Genomic DNA, 20,519 nt, shown 5'->3' on the forward strand with positions numbered 1-20,519 from the left:
CAATGCTTTCTGACAACACAGGCAAGCCACAATAAATCCAGTTGTAACCACTACTCCCACGGACAACCTGCAAATTAGAAATAAATGAGGCTGCATCACAGTTAATAGCCAAGCAGTCAGTATCCTCTGGCTCTGTGTGGAAGACGGGGTTGTTGGAATTTGCTGTCCAGTCCGATGGGGGGCATTTGCATGCTTGTATGCAATGAGAGTGCTTCACATCATGACATGCCCTACTGCTTGCACTTTGCTTTATTTCTGCTAGGGGGCGCAACCACATGCAGAAACAGTCGGACAGCTTTTTCCACCCGGAAATCAGACCGGACAGCTTTTTCCGCCAATCGGACTGGACAGCTAATTCCAACAGCCCGTGGAAGACGACAAAAGCTTTTTCCTGTGCATCTATACTAAACATTGCTCATTGCACCTAAAGCCTTTCTCTGGAGCATTCACATTTGGAATACAATGTACTAGAATAGGTTTCTTCAGCTTTTTGAATTAGCATTGGACAGTTCCTTGTGGATTCAGTTACCATTGCTGTCTTGCAAAGAAAAGGAGAAAACATTTATCCTAAGGTGCCGCCGCTGCCGCTTCGGATTTTTCTGATAACTCAGAATCCTGTTTCTCCTCTTCTGATGTCTTGACTTCCTCGGGTTCAGCCACGATAGGTTCGGGAGGAGCCGTGTCCTCAGATTTAACCCCCTCACTGCTGCCCTTCTGGGGATCCTCTTCCTCCTCCTCTGCTGCAGTCTCCTTGACTTCTGAAAGTGCAACAGGACTTGTTATGACTGTGGAATTGTTGTTCACCTTGTAGTGCCTAGTGGTACATACATGTAAGTAGTTCAGCAAGTTTCCTTGCTGTTTCTTTAGCAGGGTAAATTTTTTTCAGGGGGGGGGGTATAATCTCCAAGCAGATCCACGCCGGGCGCAAAAATCGTAGTATGCTAGCCAGAGAAGGTCCAGTCAGCCAGAGAGGGTTCATCAGCCCGGCTGGAGCTTCTCTGGCTGACTGGAGCTTCTCTGGCTAGCATTCACGATTTTCGCGCCCCATGTAGATCTGCTTGGAGATTAGGGGGGTAGTCCTTCCCCTTTAATGTGGTAGAGGCCGGACGTCCCTTCCAAAAGACAGTCCCTACCGAGATGTCGTGTCCAGGGATTTGAAGCAGAGTCTTACAGTTACCAACTAATTGGAACCAGGAGCTCAACTGTGAGGCTGCTACAGGCAAAAAGACTATGCAATTTGTTCATAACAAAACTGTACTATTTAGAAATATTACACAGTTCAAAATCAAGGTACATGTAGAAATATAAAGGCAGCCATTGTTTACATGTGCCAGGTATGGAGATTCACTTAAACGGGTCAAGTCAGGCCAATACAAGAAACTAAGACAGTCTGATGTTCATGATCAGATGTCACTACTGTCAGAATTGTAGAGCAATTTGCAACAATCTAGAACAGTGTCACCGTGTCAGTGCACATTGCTTCTCTCAGTTATATAGTACACCTCATGCTAGAGCTGTGTACCTTAACAAATTTTAGGTACAGGTACAGGTACACAGGTTTAGGTACAGGTCCGGACCTGAACCTGTATTTAAACTACTTGTTCAGGAAATGGTAGATTTTCAATAAGGACAAAAGCATGTTTGAACTGGTAACAACATGATATTTAAATGTGCAAGCAGTGTTCTAGCCAGCGCCCGTCCTCCCGTCATTTGACGGGTTTTTGTTGCTCATGACGGACAAAAGTTTTGCCCAACCCGTCATTTTTAATGGACATATATCGGTGTGTAAAGATATTTAGACAGAGTTTAGAATTTTGCAAAAACTCCAGAGGATCACCGGAAGTTCGCGGCGAGGGCGATCTAGATCATTTCAAATGCCCGCCGGCGACAAAGAGCGCCGTGGTGGATATTTGGCGGCCGCCGAAAACTCGGCGTCATGCGCCGCCCACCCCACAGTTTTGGCTGGTCGCATCGGGCTGACGTTTATTTCTGTTTTGTCCCTCTCGGTTCACCGTCAGTTATTGTTATCAAAGAAGCCTAAAAATTCAGAAATATTCCTATAGCTAGGCTTTCTGTAATCTGTAAAACATTATTAAAGTTTGAAGCCGCGGCGGCTGAGTTGAATGCGCTTTCTTCCCGTAAGAAATGGTAAACAGGCGTCAGATATTCTATTCCACCAATCACAGTGCGTCGTCTCCGTCGCATAAGAAATACCAACCAATGACATGTGAGTCTCGCTATTCGCGTGATTTCAGCTAAGCGCGCGTGAATTTGCGAGATGTTAGAGGAATGGCGGGGATCGCAAGGATCGCACGATGAAGCGGCTGTTGGAAGGCTTGAATCGACAACTTTTGAAGACATTCAGTGCAGTTAACGGAGAAATTAACCGTGGAAAACATGGGGAAAAAAATGGACGTCTTTATGGCGTTCTTTCTCAAAGTAGGGTGTCAAATTCCTCTTTATGTTCAAGAATTACAGGGAGCATACGGGACAAGTGTTGAAAAATTTTAATTTTGCCGACTTATTCTGTGTGTATTTTTTGTAGGACGTAGATACGTAATAAAGTTTTGTTGTGATTGATTTTCTTTTCTTTGTCGATTGTATACAACATAGAAATGTAGCTTGTGTGTGAACATTCGATCTTACCGCGATGATCGACAGCACGCCTCCCCCCAAAATTAAGCCTGAAACCCTTGTGTAATTTTTCACCGAAAGAGATGTCATTAAACTAAGCTTATTCTACCAAGAAATTTGCCCCTCAAAATGCAGGAAATAGCGTTTCAGAGGGTCTAGATTCCAAAATTTTCCGGGGGAGAATACCCCCGGACCCCCCTAGGATGGTCACGCCTCCGGCGCGACGCCTCGCGCCTTCGGCGCTCGATATGTTCTTCCGGACAGGAAAATTGAAATGACGGGTAAAAATATCAGGCTGGCGAGAACACTGTGTGCAAGGTATTATTTTTATGAAAACACAGATGAAAATTTGACTCCAGCCTTGCATATATGTTTTATGTGCTAGAGTATAGTATAGATGTGGCTTTAGTGCACTCACGGTAATTTCTTGGTAATTCTATCTGTCAAAGTGGCCATCAAGAGTCAGGCTTGACCTGATTAGTAGCGGTTCAGTACCGATACACCAGGGTTCAGGAATTTTGGACCTGTACCTAATTGATTGTACCCGGTACTGAATCGGTACATTGTACCGGTACACAGCTCTACCTCATGCACATAACAAACTTTTGGACTTGAAACTTAACACAGTAAAGCAGGTGTAAGTACATGTAGTAGGAGGAAGAACAGCGGTGCAATGAGCTGGTTATTGAAGATACAAGCTAAGGTGCAAATGGTTAGTGTCTTCTTCAAGAAAACTCCAAAGTCTTGCTCTTTCATCAACCATGGATACTGACAGTTTGAAGGAATCTTTCATACGAGCTGAAGTGCCAAGTATTAAAACACGTCAAAGATAGATTAGCAATACACCTGTTCAGACAGAAAAACACACGTCCCATATCAGGCCACAGCAAGTAAATTTTATGGATGACATCAGCGCACATTGATTTTTGCCTGATTTTGAAATAAAAAACAAGAATTTTTTTACCCTTTGCCAATGGTCAATATACTGAAAACGGGGCAATGTGTTTCAAACGTCTGTCAGTTCCATTGCAAAAACGTTCTAGATGCTGTAAAAATACATGTGCTTTATGGTATGCAAGTTTGAAAATGGGGATTTTTTTTTTGCCCGCCTTTTTTTTTTTTTTGCCCGCGCGCACTAAATTTTGGAGTCTGCAGAGGATGTCATCCATAAAATTTACTTGCTGTGGCCTAACTTTTGCTGTACCCAAGCAACATGACACATGCCACCGACAAACCAACACCTTGCACGCACATGAAGCAACATCACAATAAGGGGTGAGCTGTGAAAAGATAAGTGCGAGCTGATCTGACACACTCAGAAGTTACATGGATTCCTACCTCTGCAAACTCTGGTAGACTCAAGCTGGAAAGAGAGAGAGAGATGCAACACAGACAAGGGTAAGTACATAGTGGACAGGAGAGTAGGAGACTGGTAAAGCCCCTGTCACACATTCAGGACCTTCCAATGACTTTGCTCCCAACCACTTGAAACACTACTCCCCCTTTTCTCTTTTAAGATTCATCCTCGAATCTCTGAGTTTGATATCCCTGTGCGGCACATTTTGCCAGGCTCACAGGGTTGGTGTGGGAACCAGTGAAACGAAGAAGCGAGTAGAACAGTCTCCTGGCCCCCAGGATTCGAACCCGCGCCGAAACCAGGCAGCCAGATCACAGGCGGCACGCCTTAACCACTAGTCTAAAAGGTCTAGACAAGTTAAACTGGTCAGTTGGAGGCACTTGAACCCCACTGTTACACACTCCCCAAACAAGGCTGGTGCTGGGTTAGGAGTAGCCTAGAATCCATCCCATTCTAGCTCCAGTTCAGTCCTCTGATCGCATCCAAGCAGAATGTGACTTTCCTGACTTAAATATTTCAAAATCTATAGTCGGCTGGTGCGGACATTTCTTTTTTAGACAAGTAGGCAACACCACAGACTTCCAACTACAGATGACCTTCCTCAAGAGTAACTCCCAACCATGGTCTGGAGAAGGTTGGGAGGCCATAGTCGGCTATGTAAGACAGGGGCTTAACTCCCAACCATGGTCTAGTGAAGGTCGGGAGGCCATGGTTGGCTATGTAAGACAGGGGCTTAACTCCCAACCATGGTCTGGAGAAGGTCGGGAGGCCATGGTTGGCTATGTGTGACAGGGGCTTAACTCCCAACCATGGTCTGGAGAAGGTCGGGAGGCCATGGTTGGCTATGTGTGACAGGGGCTTAACTCCCAACCATGGTCTGGAGAAGGTCGAGAGGCCATGGTCAGCTACAGCATGTGTGTGTGTGTGTGTGTGTGTACGACAGGGTATTATCAACCACACCTGGCAAGACAGAAAGGTACATGTTAGCAGAAAAGGTGGATTATACAGGTGGTTAAGAGTACACACATTCTCGATTCCTTCTCATGCTGACCTTCGGTTTCTGCTGGCTTCTCTGCCATAGGTCTTTCTTCCTCGCCACTTTGCGCATCCTTACTTTGAACTTTATCAGTAGCTGCAACTTCCATGGGGTCATCTGACAGAGGTCACATGCACAATGAGGTTAGTTTCGAGGCACAACACTGACAAAGATATACTATTTAGGCCACACCAACTTTTTTGTTGCTTCTCGGAATAGCCTCTCCTGTTTTTCCCATTCAAAAGAAAAAAAAATGGGTCGCTATTCCCATTCACAAATTTTACTCACGATTTTGCTATCTGTTCAGTTGTGAAACTCAATAGCCACCCAAAGAGTTTATAAAGGCCTGCACATACTGAAAAAGTGTGGTCAAATTTTATCATAGGTTATAATTTTTCATTTATTAAAACTATTTCTCAATATCAGTCCGGATATTACATAGTTAAAGGTAATTTTGTTACAGAAATTATAGTACTAGATCAAAGAAAGGTGTACATTGCATAAAATGAGCCATACAAAGCTGAAACTTGAATAATCCTCTTATTCTTTATGTTATGTAAACCCTTATCTTCACCCCAGACTATTTGCCAAAAAAAGAAGAAAAAAAATGTTTCGCCCTGTCGCTCCAATTTTTTTCTGAAAAAATCCGAGAATCAACAAATAAAATTGGTTTGGCCTTAGGATCAATTAACAACCCTTATAAGAAGATGCAAATCAAGGTGAAGCTCTAGGGGAGAGATAGTTGCAAATGTTAGATTGTGTGTACATATCACCTAGCAAGGCAAATATTATACAATCATGATAGTGTATCAGAAATATCATTATGCTTGCATTACAGGAATAGATAGAAAGCAACCATCTATTAGCAGGGTTACTAACCAGCTACAGAGTGCAACCTGAAATAGAAGGCTTATGCGAGTAGAAAATGTTAGACAAGCGTAAAACCCTGACTTTGGAAAATCTACATACCAACTTTCAGTATAACAATGATTCACATTAATAAACATTCACAAATGTAACAATGAGTCACGTTTCCAGGATTTAAGTCTCCAAAACCCATCCATTGGATCTACATGTATATGTGGTACACATTATGTCCTTAGAGCCCTGTCACACTTATGTGTATATGCAAGTCTGCATATAAACAAGTTTTTGTTTTAGGTTAAGTTTGCAGTCGAAGAAGTCATTTCTTTGGTTCGATAACTAGACTGCTCAACGGTGGGTCAAGGTAGAAAACAACTTCTTCCCTGCAAACTTTACATAAACCAAAAAAATGTTCATGCGCAACTCATACGCACTTGAATATACGCACAAGTTTGACAGGGCCTTTAGCTTCTCTTGACAAGTATTCCAAGCTTCCCCTAGTCTTCAAAAAGATTGGTTCTGTAAGACCATTTTGACCAAAGATATTTAATCTGAAAGTACTATAATGTACTGTAAAATTTAATGCATTTTAAGTTTGAATGGTTTTTATTTCGCAGTAGGCAGAAAATGGAGTGTTTGCGGCGGTTTTAAGTTCGCGTTTGAAATAATAGTAGTGCTACAGTCAAAAGGGTGGGCAAAAAGTTTCATGGTGGTTTTAAAAACCGCAAACATAAAACCATCACGAACACTCCATTTTCTGCCTTTCTGCATTTACAGTATCTTTTAGGCAAACCATGATTCTTCAGACCTGTATCTGCTGCTGCTTCCTTGTCCCCCTTAACGTCGTCTTCTGTGGGGAAGTACGCAGGCAGAAGCTCCTCGTACACCTGCACATCCTTCTCAAGGAACACACAGAAGATCACACGGTCCATCTGGAGAAGGAGGTATCTTGTCATCACTTCATCATCTTAGAATGTTACTTGTACATTCTCTTAAAATGTGAGAAAGTCACAATAATTAGTAATAAGTGGGTTTGCAGAGGAGAACCTGCTTTATGTTATAACAGTTGTATGCTCTTGGCATTTCAATTACATTGTAAACAGGAGACTCATTGGTTCCAATGTTGAAATGAATTAGGCAGATATAACACAGGTAAACAACGCCCCCTGTCTAAACATTGATGAATTGCAGTATTTCAGTTAGATGACAGTTACATCACTTCTGTAATTCTTTGTATGCTCTTGGGATTTCAATGACATTGTCAACAACAGACTCATTGGTTCCAATACCGAAAAGAATTAGGCAGATACACCACAGGTACACAACACCCCCTGTCTAAATACTGATGAAGTGCAGTCTTACATGGTCTGCATTATCTCCTGTCTCCAACCATTTCCTGATGTAACCAATAGCAACCTGCCCAGCTGGGTAGTTAGGGTAACCTGCAATGAGAGGAAAATAAGATGAAAGAAAGAAAAATTACACCAACTGTACAACCGCAAACGTCACATGTATCACAATAAATGTCAATACTCAGCAAAGCAAACAAGATCATTGAAAAGAAAACATTTCTTACCAAATATACCCGTAGAGATGCAGGGAAACGCCTAAGGAAGAGATGAAATGCTCATGATTAACATCAACATCTACATAGCTAGCCAACTGATGCAAGAAAAGTGCACAAGAGGAAGGAATACAAAGCATAATTCTCATCACCAGTCATCTAAAAAAACTAGCAAACTAGAAAAATGTAACATTTGCAAGAAAATACATAAAGTTTTCTTTCACATTATCTAGCCTAACAAACTACTGCTCTGTTCATTCTTACAATACATTTTAACACATTCATATATATGGTGGTAACCAGCCCCTGTCCTGCCACTTGCTACATAATGTAATTAAACACCACAAAGTTCCAGCCCCTGTCCTGCCACTTGCTACATAATGTAATCAAACACCACAGAGTTTCTGCTACAATGATCATGGCGACAGTTGTCTAGTCCAGGTAATTGACCTTATTTGTTTGAAATGGAAGAAGAAGAGGAAGAAACGAAGGAAAAAACATTATGTTTCCGTTCCATGAAGGGAAACATAATTAGAAGGTAAACATAATAAAAGAAATGACCTACCACAGATCTTAGTCCATGTTCCTTGGCCAGAGCCATACAGTCCTTATAACACCCCTCTAACTTGTCTGGCTTCTGTCCGATGGGACCAACAGCATGTAGTACATCTGTATGGAGGAAGTCGGCATACTGATTACATGATATCACACATGTTGTCTTGTATCAAAAGAGGGTTTGCATGGGGGGACCTGGCAATGCTTGACAGTGAATTCTGGATGACAAATAACACGCTACATAGAATTACAATGCCCAAATATGCTTCACAAATAATTTACCGACAACATTTAACGTTGAATTAGAGTGGGCCAACTGCGTATCAAACGGAAAAAGGCGTGCAGACATTGAGACTCAAAGAGTTTGTATACCTGCATGATAAAACTAACATACTTGACATTAACAGTATTGGAAAACAAGGTAAACAATTCCTTTTCTTAGTACGAAATGAAGAGATGAAAACAAAAACAGGTGATCAAGATGTTTCGTAAGATGTCCTACATTTGGCTGGTAGTCTGTGCCCCCCTGACAACTTGGCATGGCCCGTCTCACAGCCCCCCAGAGTGGCTGTTTCCTTGACTAGTGTTGGACCTGCAGCACTGTGGATCGCACCATCGACTGGGCAGGGGGGGTATGGTAATCAGTCACTGGAATCATCATAATAGTACAATAGATCTCCTGTAGTAAGCAAAGCACTCCAGGGCGCGAAATTCATTTTTGGGAATGGTTGCACTGGTGCACCTAACCTAGAAATTTAGGTGCACAGAAATAATCTTTGGTGCACAAAATAAAATTTAGTAGATTGTCAGCAAAACCTTACAAATTTAACCCTACAGCATCTCTTAAGAACTTTAATCTGTAATTCTATAGCTAACTTTCAATATCTTAAACAAGTAATACATCAAACAAAATACAACAAAGGTTATAACTTATTTTGCTTTTTCAGATACTAAAATTTCAAGAATATTCTGTATACTGGTGTACAGTAGCTACCTTTACCCTATACTAGCTTCTACAAAAATATCTAGGTGCACAGCTCCAAAAAGAGCACCATTATTTTTTGCATTAACAGAGCCACATGACAATAGATCTCATGTGGCTATATCTAAGGAAATGTAAGAAAGCACTAAATGAAGAAAAGACATTTGACAATTTATATTCTTTGCTTATGAGAGCATAAACATGATTATCATCACAACATACCTCCTCCACCTCCTAGTAGGCTTTCATTGGCTGTAAACAACAAAATAGATTGCTTTATTAAACATCAACAATTGAAATACAGATTTACCGAATGCCATCAATACAAGTACATTGCAACTTTGCCTTTCAATATAGCAATGTGTACAAGGATATTATAATTATAGGTGGATCTCTACTGGTAGAACACTGAATGCAGTATATGTAAGTCATACATAGAACATTGAGATCAAGTGTAATATAATATCAGTGGCAGACAGTATGACAAAGAAAATGTCCAAGGGAAATGACTCAAATTTATCACCATTTAATAATGCATAAGTGGTAGTAAATGGCCATATCAAATTTAATTGTTAGTTCTCAAATTTAAAAAAATAAAGCTAAATTCAAAAATCAACTTCAAAACAGAGCCTTTAAGGACTGTACCATGGTACACACGGTTTCAGGGAGTGAATAAACAAACTGTAAAGGTAAAATTTGATGTAGATTTTCCTCCCAGCCTTCTGTTCTCATCTCGACCGCTTGCTAAATTTTTACTTTGAAATGTCCATTGAAGAACCAAGGAATCATATTGGTGAGGCCTACGTGTGCGGTGCAACTGAAATGGGACCTTAAGAAGCGTGGAAGAATCTCTTCATCTTAAATACCTGCGTTGGAAATAGCATCTATCTCCAGCTGGGTGATGTCACCGCGCCATACAGACACCTTCTCGTTGAACTTCTCATTGGGGTCAGCTTTGGGCTTAATCCGTAGGCCTGTGGGGGAAGCAGAAAAGATAAATCTGTCATCAGGATTCATTCAGGCCCTTGTTGTAGTGCCTAGTGACACATAGGGCAGCAAGTTTCCTTACTGTTTCTGTAGCAGGGTATATTTTTACATGGAGGCGTTGCTAGCCACTCCTTGAACATGGGACCCCCTTTTATGTCCCTTCTAAAAGACAGGTGCAGCCCCGAGATATCCGAAACCCAGGATGGAACCAGGGTCTTCCAGTTAGCAACTAATTGGAACCAGGAGCTCAACTGTGAGCTGCTTGCACAGGGACATTCCGTCATCTGTATTGAGTAACAAAATTCTTTTCAAAATACTCCTAGAAATACATATATCATAGAAATACACTTCCGATGCCATGCAAAGAGAAGCAGACAGTAGTAAAAAGGTAAACGTCCCATAGCCTTTTTGAGGCCATAGGGGCAGTGGGTAGTAAATCTAGTAAATATCATGTCTAGAACACGGTATTGGAAGGCCGAACCCAACCCTCTCCTTCCACCTTCTTTTACCACCCCAACCGAAGTCAGGTACCCATTTTAATACCTGGGTGGAGTGAGGAAAGTTGTGCAAAGTGCCTTTCCCATGGACACAATGCCAGTAATGCCAGGAATCGAACTTGTGACCTCTCAATCTCATGATCATGTTTGCTAGCCGAACCACTTGGCCATTCAATGCTTTCTTTCTCTTTCTTTCTTCTTATTACGTGCTTAACCTCATTAAGTTGAGGACTCCAAGCACGGTACGAAAGATGTACACGAGACTGTGAGGTTTTGGACCATTGCACACTGGGGCATGCCCCTACTCTTTTTCAAAAGGTGTGGTGGGTTCTTTAACGAGCGTGGGGTATGGCTCTCCCCAAACACGGGACCTCCATTTAACGTCCTATCCGAGGGACGTCCTTGACCAAAGCTAGGTACTCATTTACACCTGAGTGAAGCGAGGAAATTTGTATTAAGTGCCTTTCCCAAGGGCACAACATCAGGGCGCATTTCCAAACATGTCTGGGGGCAACCCGGGATCGATCCCGGGTCCCCTTGTTTGACAGCTGAATGTTCTATCCATTACGCCACACGACGACGCAGGTACAGTCCGTATACCCACCTATATTGTGTTCTTTCCTATACTGTGGCCAGGTGGGGACGTCGTTTAGTGTTTTGTAGTTGTCGCGACACTTGTACACTTGTCTCTTCTCCTCCAAGGAAAGCTCAAGGAATCGTTCTGAAACAAAACAGCGTTCATCGGTGGTAAGGTGCGACAACACAGGCTGATCTGATATAATGTTTTAACACTTTGCAAATATGATATTCAATTTATGATAAATAAATGGCAAACGAAACTGACCATATTATATTTATAATAAACTTAGATTTAAGGTTTGGACACCTCAGTAACCTGGTGTCAAAGTGCATCATATCTCGGCATAAGATTCATAAATAAATGGATAGATCAATAAATAAAATAATAGGAAGATACCTTTGTACCTGTACCATATGTACGTGTAACGTCACGTGCAAATGTCCATTTTTTGTACGTCGCTCATATAATCAGGTCACAAATGTTGAGATCATACTGTAGAATATAATATTCATGTAACGTAATGACGATTCAGAATTTGGTGTGTCTTACTGTGAGGACTTGCAAAGTTTGGCAATACATATCAGAGGCGAGAAGACGAGACTTACTTCGTGCTTTGAGCCCCTCCTCCCCGGGTGAGCTTCTGTGTGTCCCCGGGTAGTGCCTGACCTGTGCCACGGGGCTGCCCTGCCCGTCCCCCGCATGTCTGTTGTCCCTCCTCCCCTTGTCGCTGCCCCCTGTATCGGACATTGTACTCCACTTGGCAGAGTGTATAAAGCACGGCAGCTGCCTCAAGTTCCCGGCAACAACTCCGGGAAGCCTAGCTGACGATTTTAGGCTGAACGATAGATATTTGCTGTACGGTAGTAATCCGGTAAGTTTGGACATTGATGAGTCCTCCTTGGAAGACAGAATATTTTGTACAGCTTGCCCTCCCACAAAGAACGGTGACCGTGTAGCAGCGCCACCTAGCGACTCAAGTTTGCCCTACAGTGTTATTGCCTTCGACATGAAGGCTATGTTTTCGGTGCCGATTTGGTTTGAGACTTTGAAAGAGAATAGATCAAGAAGGGGTTGACGCGTCGTCATAATTTTTGGTACAGTAGGTAGGTACGTAGGTTAAGTGATGCTATCTACGTACCGAAAATCATGACAATTTGCATAATCCATTAGCAAACTTTATAAATCCGCTGCATTCCATGATAGGACTGTCAAAAATGTGACATTTGTAACTGAGAAAGAGAAGGAATATCAATAGTTGTCAATCATGCAAATTGAGATCTAATTTGCATAATTAATGATGAAATATTATAATTTCAGTAAATAATAGTGGTAACTGATGAAGTCTTTATTCTTGTGGCATTAGGAAGTAGAGGTGAACATTATTAGACAGAAATCATGCAAATCAAGGTCTCATTTACATGATTTATGAGGAAAAACAACAATAGCCTACTTTGCTGATATACCACTTGCATACTTCCAGTAACTTGTGTTATTTGGGGAGAAAAGATGAACACCTGGTTATTTCCATAATCAATGAGAATTTTTTTCTACTTCGTTTTTGGACAGACAACGACGACTTGGCACTGCACTCAAGTTTTTCATTACTTGAGTGCAGTGCTTTGAACAGTGCCACGCACAATATACCCATTTCTACACATGACAAATATTTGTAATACGTCACCCCAAAAGGTTAACATCATTTCTACTGTATCCCTTATGGATTTGTGGTCCCCTACGGATGTGGCGTCGTGTGGCGCAAGTGGTAGAGCGCGCGGCTGTCACACGATGGGACCCGGGATCTAATCCCAGGTTGTGTCCAGAGACATGTCCGAACTTGCGCCCCGACGTTGTGCCATTGGGAAAGGCACTTAACACGACTTTCCTCACTTCACTCAGATGTAAATGAATACTTAGCTCATTTAGGGTTAGGGACGTCCCTCGGATAGGACGTTAAATGGAGGTCACGTGTTTGAGGAGATTCACACCTTGAGCACGTAAAAGGACCCACCACGTCTTTCGAAAAAGAGTAGGGGCATGCCCCGGTGTGAGTGGATCAAAACGTTCCGGTCTAAATGGGGTAGGGAATTTCCCGAGCAGCCTTCGTAACCCCTGCTTCTCCTAATGGGTCAGTGAAGTCATGCTTGTCTCGAGCATTGATGTTTCTGCCCTAGGGTGAAGAGATGCTGCTACAGTAAGAATTAGTTCAGTTCTGTGCTTTGATGAGTGGCCCACTACGGCCTTGCACTGAGCGAGTTCGTTAAAAAAAATTGTCCCAGCGTACATAGACATACAGTGCACGTGGTCCCTCTTCTGATCGTTTCCTTGTATACTAGTACTCGTATGATTCTGCTCAATTTTCTGTTCATAATCATCTGAGAAGGGCATTATTTCCACAGGTACGGAGTTCGCCCACACCTTCACTGAGCATCAGCATCAGTAACATCCGGTACGTTTCCAGTATTCAACAGGAACCAATGGCTTCCATGATCATTAGTCCATCTCTCGGACACACCATATTATATAGGCACCTTATTCTTCTTCAGTATCTAACGTTACGTATACTATAAATGCAGAAATGTTCGCGATGGTTTTATGTTCGCGGTTCGCGAACTTAAAACCACCGCGAAACTTTTTGCCTACCTATGGCTATGACTATAGCGCTTCTATAGTTTCAAACGTTAACTTAAAACCACCGCGGACACTCCATTTTCTCGCTACCACGAAATAAAGACCACGCGAACTTAAACGCATTTACAGTAGTTATCATCAAGAAGTCAACAGACACAAACAGGAAACTGTTCAGCCCTTTCAAGTCGTTTTTGTGGGTTCTCTTGCCGTGGGTTGTGAGTGGGTTGTTGGTAGCTCCTAGCCTTGGTGCAAGATCCTCCGTAGTAACCGCTGGCTCAATTGTTTTGCTTGCTAACCCGTGGTATAGCAAGGGTGGTACCCAGGCTAGGAACTAACAACTAGTGCTGTGTACCTAAACCCCGGACCTGATTAGGATTGGACCTAACGTTTTTAGGTTCAAGTCCAAAAAAAAACTCAACGTCTGGAAATAAGTCCGGACTTGAAAAAAAAATCTCTCCTTTTTGTTTTAAACCATCTTAAACCTTCCTTAGATCGTGAAATTTTAACTGAAAAAATATGAAGACATTGCTGTTTTTATGTTTATAACTTAACTTTTGTGTTCACAATTTCAAATTGCATATAGAATATATGCCGATATGCAATTTTACATGTAACAGGAAAACATATCTTTAGCACGCATATGCCATGGGTTCAGGTCCGGACTTATGAGTCTACACCTGAACCTGAACCTCTGGATCTAAATCCGCACCTGAACACGGGTTTAGGTACACAGCACTACTCACAACCACAAGTTAGCCAGCGGACCGATGGAGCCAGTGGTTACTACGGAGGACATGGCACCCAGGCTAGTTAGCCCCGGCAATTCTCATGTTCTAGGCTATGGTGAATTCGGTTAGGCCACACTAAGTAATTCTTATGGATGACATCATTAATTTTCGCCTGATTTTGAAAAAAAACACAAGAAATTTAATTGTCCTCCGACTGTGGTCAACATGCCAAAAATTGGCAAATATGTCGTAAACGTTGACAGTCTAAGGTGTTTCATTGCATATGAATACCCAGTGTAGTTCCTGCCCGTGATGGTATAACGAGCTGTTTTCTGCATTTGCTCTAGAAAGGACATTACATAATGTCCTTGGTTCTAGTTAATTGAGCTGTATACACAAGGTGTTTCATTGCATATGAATACCCAGTGTAGTTGCTTCAGATAATGGTACAACAAGCTCTTTTCTGCATTAGCTGTAGTTAGGCTATTGAGATGTATATGTCACAGTAGAGATGGCGATTCAGGACAATCGGCGATTGTCCTAGGACAGATCGCGATCGCCGTTTGTCCTAGGACAGACTGCAATCGCGATCTGTCCTAGGACAATCTACGATTCTACTAGTAGAGATTGCGATCGCAATCTGTCCTAGGACAAACGGCGATCCAAACTTAATGATGCTAAGATATTAAGGAAACAGCAATATATTTTTATAAACCATGATTTTATTTAGTATTTACAAACTCTGATCAAAACTCAATTGATGCTAAGATAAAGGAAACAGCAATATACAGCAAAAATGTTTGATCACCCTCTAATTTTTATTGTTCTGCCAAAGTTGTGAAATCATTCAGTATATGTCTGACTGTGAAATGACATAAGTGTGAAACTGTAGTATCTTGAAACTGAGATTGATATTTTGACACCTGGTTTATCACTTTACAATTGTTATTGTTCTCCTAAGGTTGTGAATTCAATAGGTGTGAAAGTATTATCTTGACACCTCAAAATTTGCATACCGAAACATTGTTGGATCACCTTCTTCCAACTGATATCTTTCACACGTTATTAAAATTTTGTTACTCAACTTTATCAGAAATTACTTTATCAGAAAACATACTCACATGAAATTAATCCATCATGAAATTTGAACTAATTCACCTAAAATAGTTAATGATTGTGAAATGTAGGTAGCGTGTTAAACATGATTGAAATGTAATGCAATGATTCATTCTATTTTCCAAAGCATTTCCATCTAATCAGAATTGGTCCAAGTAGAATCGCCGTTTGTCCTAGGACAGATTGCGATCGCAATCTCTACTAGTAGAATCGGCGATTGTCCTAGGACAGATCGCGATCGCAGAATTTGTCCAAGTAGAATCGCCGTTTGTCCTAGGACAGATTGCGATCGCAATCTCTACTAGTAGAATCGGCGATTGTCCTAGGACAGATCGCGATCGCAGTCTGTCCTAGGACAAATAGCGATCGCGATCTGTCCTAGGACAATCGCCGATTGTCCTGAATCGCCATCTCTACTGTGACATATACACACCTACAAGGACATGTTTAGTGTTGAATCAAGGAGGTTTTATATTATATATGAAACTTCATTGGTTGAATACAGGAATAAAAAAACGTTGGTCGTGATATCATATTTTGTCGCCTCAATTCTTGTTTAACAAGATTTATGATCTCGAAATTTGAAAATATAGGAATCTTGTTGTTTTTTTGCCCGCCTGGTTTTTTTTCGCCCTATCTCATTAGTTTTGGAGTCTGCGGAGGATGTCATCCATGAAATTTACGTGCTGTGGCCTTAGAACGAAAACCTTATAGCATAGGTTGCAGGGCATAGCTAGGGTGAAGCACAGAAAAAACAAGTAACTTTCAAACATTCGGTATTTAGGTATTCAATGTTCTGTTAACCAAAATATATATCAAAAAAAAAGAAACGAAAACGTAATTAATTTACAGCGTATGAAAATTGATACGGTTTTAGAGAAAATACAGATGTTGGCTCAGCCCACTTGAACTGTTGGAAATCCGCTTATCGAAAAATGCACTTGAGTGCACGAACAGCGCAATACATGAAGTTAGTCTCAGGCTTAACCTCCTTGATCTCACGTTCTACGTGTTTGTGTATATGTGCGCTATATATAAAATCTCTTAATGGATTTGCCCGTTTGAAAAATGTTGGGCACAGGTGCACACACACATTTACTTGCCTTGACCAGACTCCATTAGTGTATATTGCCATATCCTGTTCCGGTGCGTCGATGGTGGTTCTCCTCTTACTTGCAACTCTGTGCATGTATGTAACATCAACTCCGAGAGATCTAATGGTCTTGTTGATATCACCAGTTTTCATTAGTCTGCCACCAAATGAACGCTATTGACGTCCACAGGGTTTGACACGTGCCCCCTGCAGTGTCCTTTGATAGCTGCATGTGGCGCACTCGTATCCATGACTACGTTCCTAATAGGCTTGCGGATCAGGTGTTTTGGACCGTTTCGGGCCTCATCCCTTCACACCGTTTCACTTCGCCTCGGATGAAAACTATCTAGATACGTCCAAATGACGCAGACACGTTAGTTAAGCAGCGGCTTGGACGTTAAACCTTTAGCCTTTTCTACTGCTGCTGGCGAGGGACGTGTTGGGGTTTTTTTGCGTGTGGAAAAATGAATCGATTCGTCATCTGTCTGTTACCAGGTCTACTGTTCTGGTGGACACCAATCCGTATGTATCTTTGTTTTTGTCTTTTGCGCTTTTTTGTGTGCATTTTGTGATCCATTGTGTAAAGTTAGTTAGGCATGTTTTAAAGAATATGAAAAGAGCATTCTATTGGTACGATTAAAGGGACTTTCGTTATATCTTCCACAACGAATGATTTTAACCTGGTAAGGAGATGTTATATCAATATATTGAAAATATACTAGGAACCATACGATATTTACGGGGGGGATCGGAGGGCTTGTGCGCTGGAAGTCCGGTCAAACGAAGCCACAATTTTTGTGGTTATTTGATGTCATTTTTTCCTTGCTTTTATTTGAACGTATTATAGAATATCTTGTCAGTTACATTTTATTTACTTAGGCCGGCCATTACCTGTTTTGTTTATATGGAACTCAATGTTCCGTAAGTCTTAAGTAAACACTATTTGCTTCGCTGACTCAAAGTGTCCGGCGGACACTTGAAACGTCTGAAAACAAAATGAGGTAATCCAGTGGTATAGATTCTCTTACAATTTTATTCTTCATAATGTTTATTGCACAACAATTCAACTGATTCGTAAAAAAACGTGAATTTTTTCCCATGGCCCTCCCCTAAGCCATTATTCTTGTCCGTGAACCCACACCGCCCCCAACCCCCAACGCAACACTCTGGGAGACCAAGGTTCAAATGTGCCTGTGAAGGGCATCTCGGTTGGGGATGCACGCGTCTTTCGGAAAGGACGTAAAATGAGGATCCGGTGTTCGAGGAAGTGCCTCGAGCGGGGATGGGCTAGCAACCCCTTCCTGTACAAAAATAACCTGCTACAGAAACAGCAAGGAACCTTGCTGCCCTATGTGCCACTAGGAACTACAATGTGAACAACAACAACAAATAAGATTGACTGTAGCGTTGTCACGTTTTATTTTCAGTGACTGTTCTGCCTTTCTTGGAAGCGCGACCTGTGACGGTCACGCCTACAAGTCAAACACACGAGGATGACCACACTTCTGTCACACCTGATGATTCATACTGGACAGAATCTGGTAAGAGATCTTCCAGGATGTAGCAATGCGTTACTTACTAGTTAGCTGCTACATATAATATTGGTATACATGGTACATTCTGTCTGTCATAGTCAACACTATACAGCTATGAAAGGGATTGACCAAAATGGTCACAATATGCAAATGACCATTATGGATTCTAGAGGCTTAGGTGACGGGTCTGTGAGAAAAATAATCTAAGGGACCACAAAAAGTATCTATACTTGAGAGGTGGTCCTCATGTAAAGGCGGACGCTGGTACGGGTTTGACTGTACTTCGTTGGACTTTTAACTGGAGACAGAATCCAAAATGTATATTTCTTGCAAAACGTTCTGCAGTTGCTCACAACTGTTGAGCTTTCTACATTTTGCTTTACTCTTCCCTTTCTCAGTCATTGTACCGCTGAGCCTGATGAAGCATACATTGTTTGATCGATTAACCAACAATCTTTATTGACACAACAAAAGTACAGCGACTTTCGAAATGTCTTCTACAACTAAACATGCAAACAAACAAGTGGACACAAATTAACTAATCTAACGTTACGTACAAGTATATGAATAATTCAACATGTTGAGCTTAACATATCACTTATACTACTAGTTTTAAAGGCACTCAGAGCATCTTATGAGGCTTGATAACTGGAAATATTCTAGTTGCTGTAATCTTTATGAAATTAATATTCAATGACACTGTAAGTGTTAACCACATTGGCGTGCGGATTTCTTATGAAAAGTGCTCAAAAGTGGCACAAAAATAAGCTACGTGGTGATCTTTTAGTTTCACGCGCCTAATGTAAATAGACCGATACCATAGCCCCGCTCACCTCCGTCAAAACGTAGAAATGCAAAATTAAAACATACAAATGCAAATATTTGACTGACATGCAGTCATTCTCTCATTGGTCTAACCGCTAATTGTGATAGACAGTCAGGATCAGACTATTAGGGCTTGGATTTTCTATCAGTTCTCACCACACAACGACATTGTATCTTTGCTCCTTTAATGTCGATATGTAATGGTATAGTGTTATTGAAACTTACTTTGTGTAGGAATGACTAGAAATTGGAGGATTTTTTTACTCAAGTTTCTTGCCATATAAAATGCTCTGGATGCCTTTAAGGTATAAACCTTCTTTGATACACTAAGTTTACCTATCTGTACACAGTTAGGGATATCTCCTTCTAGAATGTAATTGAATTTACCTACAGTATGGAGTGTGTCAGATTCTGTTGTGCAAGCGGAAAGAAATTTGAACAGCTTTAAGCGTCTATTATCATATCGTGAACAATATTAATCCAGGATAAAGTGTCGTTCATCTTCAATCGCATTTGGCCAGATTAGCTATTGTAATACTAGAGTTCCACGAACACATTATCTTCGCCAAATAATCAAGGCCTATTGTGGAGAGTGATTAATATTTACATGCTTATCACCCCCTGCAAACTTGATCATACACCATACCGTTTGAAAGTTATGATGGGGGGGGGGAGAATGAGTCCAGTCTAGATAGGGATAAAAATCATTTGGTGGTACAGTACTAGTATATGTGTATAGTGTGCTGATATATGTTATAACTGGTCATCAAAAAAATTGAAAGTTATAATTAGATGGTACAGTCAATATGTATGAATAGAATAAATCTTTATTCCATATCATACACATTTTGCAAGACATAGTACATGTTACTTTTCCATACGGTGCTAGGTAATACCTAGCAGCGTACTCTCTGAGCAGAGGAGTTGGTCCGGCTGGTTATTCACATGTTTTTAGGTGTTTTGTAAGGCTTTCCATTTTGTTCCCTTTCCGTTATGTCTCCAACCGTGTGTTTGACAAAAATGCAGAAACTGAACACTTTAAAAAAACGGACCCACACATCTGTTTGAATTGTAGTGATACTGCCCCATTTGTTTATTTATGTACACCATCTGTTTATTTACACTTCTAGGCAAGGCCTTCTGCTGGCCTGTTTCGGGAACACTGTCACACGGCCCATTATGGAATGTAATGGATTTACAATTATCCTTACTAATTATGCAGATTAGCTCCTGTTTTCTATAATTAGACATCGATTGTGTAAAGCACCATCTGAGCTCTCTACATACAAAACTTCACGACAATCTCTTCACCCCTTCTCAAGTAGTATGTGTCCGAATGTCAAAACAAAAACACCCACTGCAGTTCTAAACAAGCCGCTAGGGGGCCCAAACTTACAGAACTTACTTCTTGTGGCATGAACTATCTACCACACAAATATCATGACCATAGCACTTTTAGAAAATATGCCACTAAATTTTGAAGCTCCGCTGCAGTACCTTAGGTACTCGCTAGAAGGCCCATTATCGAACTTGACCTT

At 41.3% G+C, this 20,519-nt stretch overlaps 1 protein-coding gene across 2 annotated transcripts; it reads right to left on the reverse strand.

Annotated features, from left to right (window-relative positions):
- Positions 1-471: 471 nt before the first annotated feature.
- LOC136432177 (ADP-ribose glycohydrolase MACROD1-like) lies at positions 472-12,030 on the reverse strand. Of its 2 annotated transcripts, XM_066423217.1 has the most exons (11): positions 11,662-12,029; positions 11,081-11,197; positions 9,859-9,966; positions 9,215-9,244; positions 8,513-8,629; positions 8,021-8,124; positions 7,468-7,498; positions 7,254-7,333; positions 6,700-6,823; positions 5,043-5,144; positions 472-758 (listed from the first exon to the last, which is right to left on the reverse strand). In XM_066423217.1, the coding sequence occupies exons 1-11, from the start codon at positions 11,939-11,941 to the stop codon at positions 568-570; spliced, it is 1,284 nt and encodes a 427-aa protein (XP_066279314.1). In that variant the 5' UTR covers positions 11,942-12,029; the 3' UTR covers positions 472-567. The 2 variants fall into 2 exon arrangements, with proteins under 2 accessions (XP_066279314.1, XP_066279316.1); XM_066423219.1 differs by lacking the exon at positions 5,043-5,144 and having other exon boundaries at positions 11,662-12,030.
- Positions 12,031-20,519: the final 8,489 nt, after the last annotated feature.

The sequence above is a fragment of the Branchiostoma lanceolatum genome, chromosome 4 (genome assembly GCF_035083965.1).
Source record: "Branchiostoma lanceolatum isolate klBraLanc5 chromosome 4, klBraLanc5.hap2, whole genome shotgun sequence".
NCBI classification, from domain to species: Eukaryota; Metazoa; Chordata; class Leptocardii; order Amphioxiformes; family Branchiostomatidae; genus Branchiostoma; species Branchiostoma lanceolatum.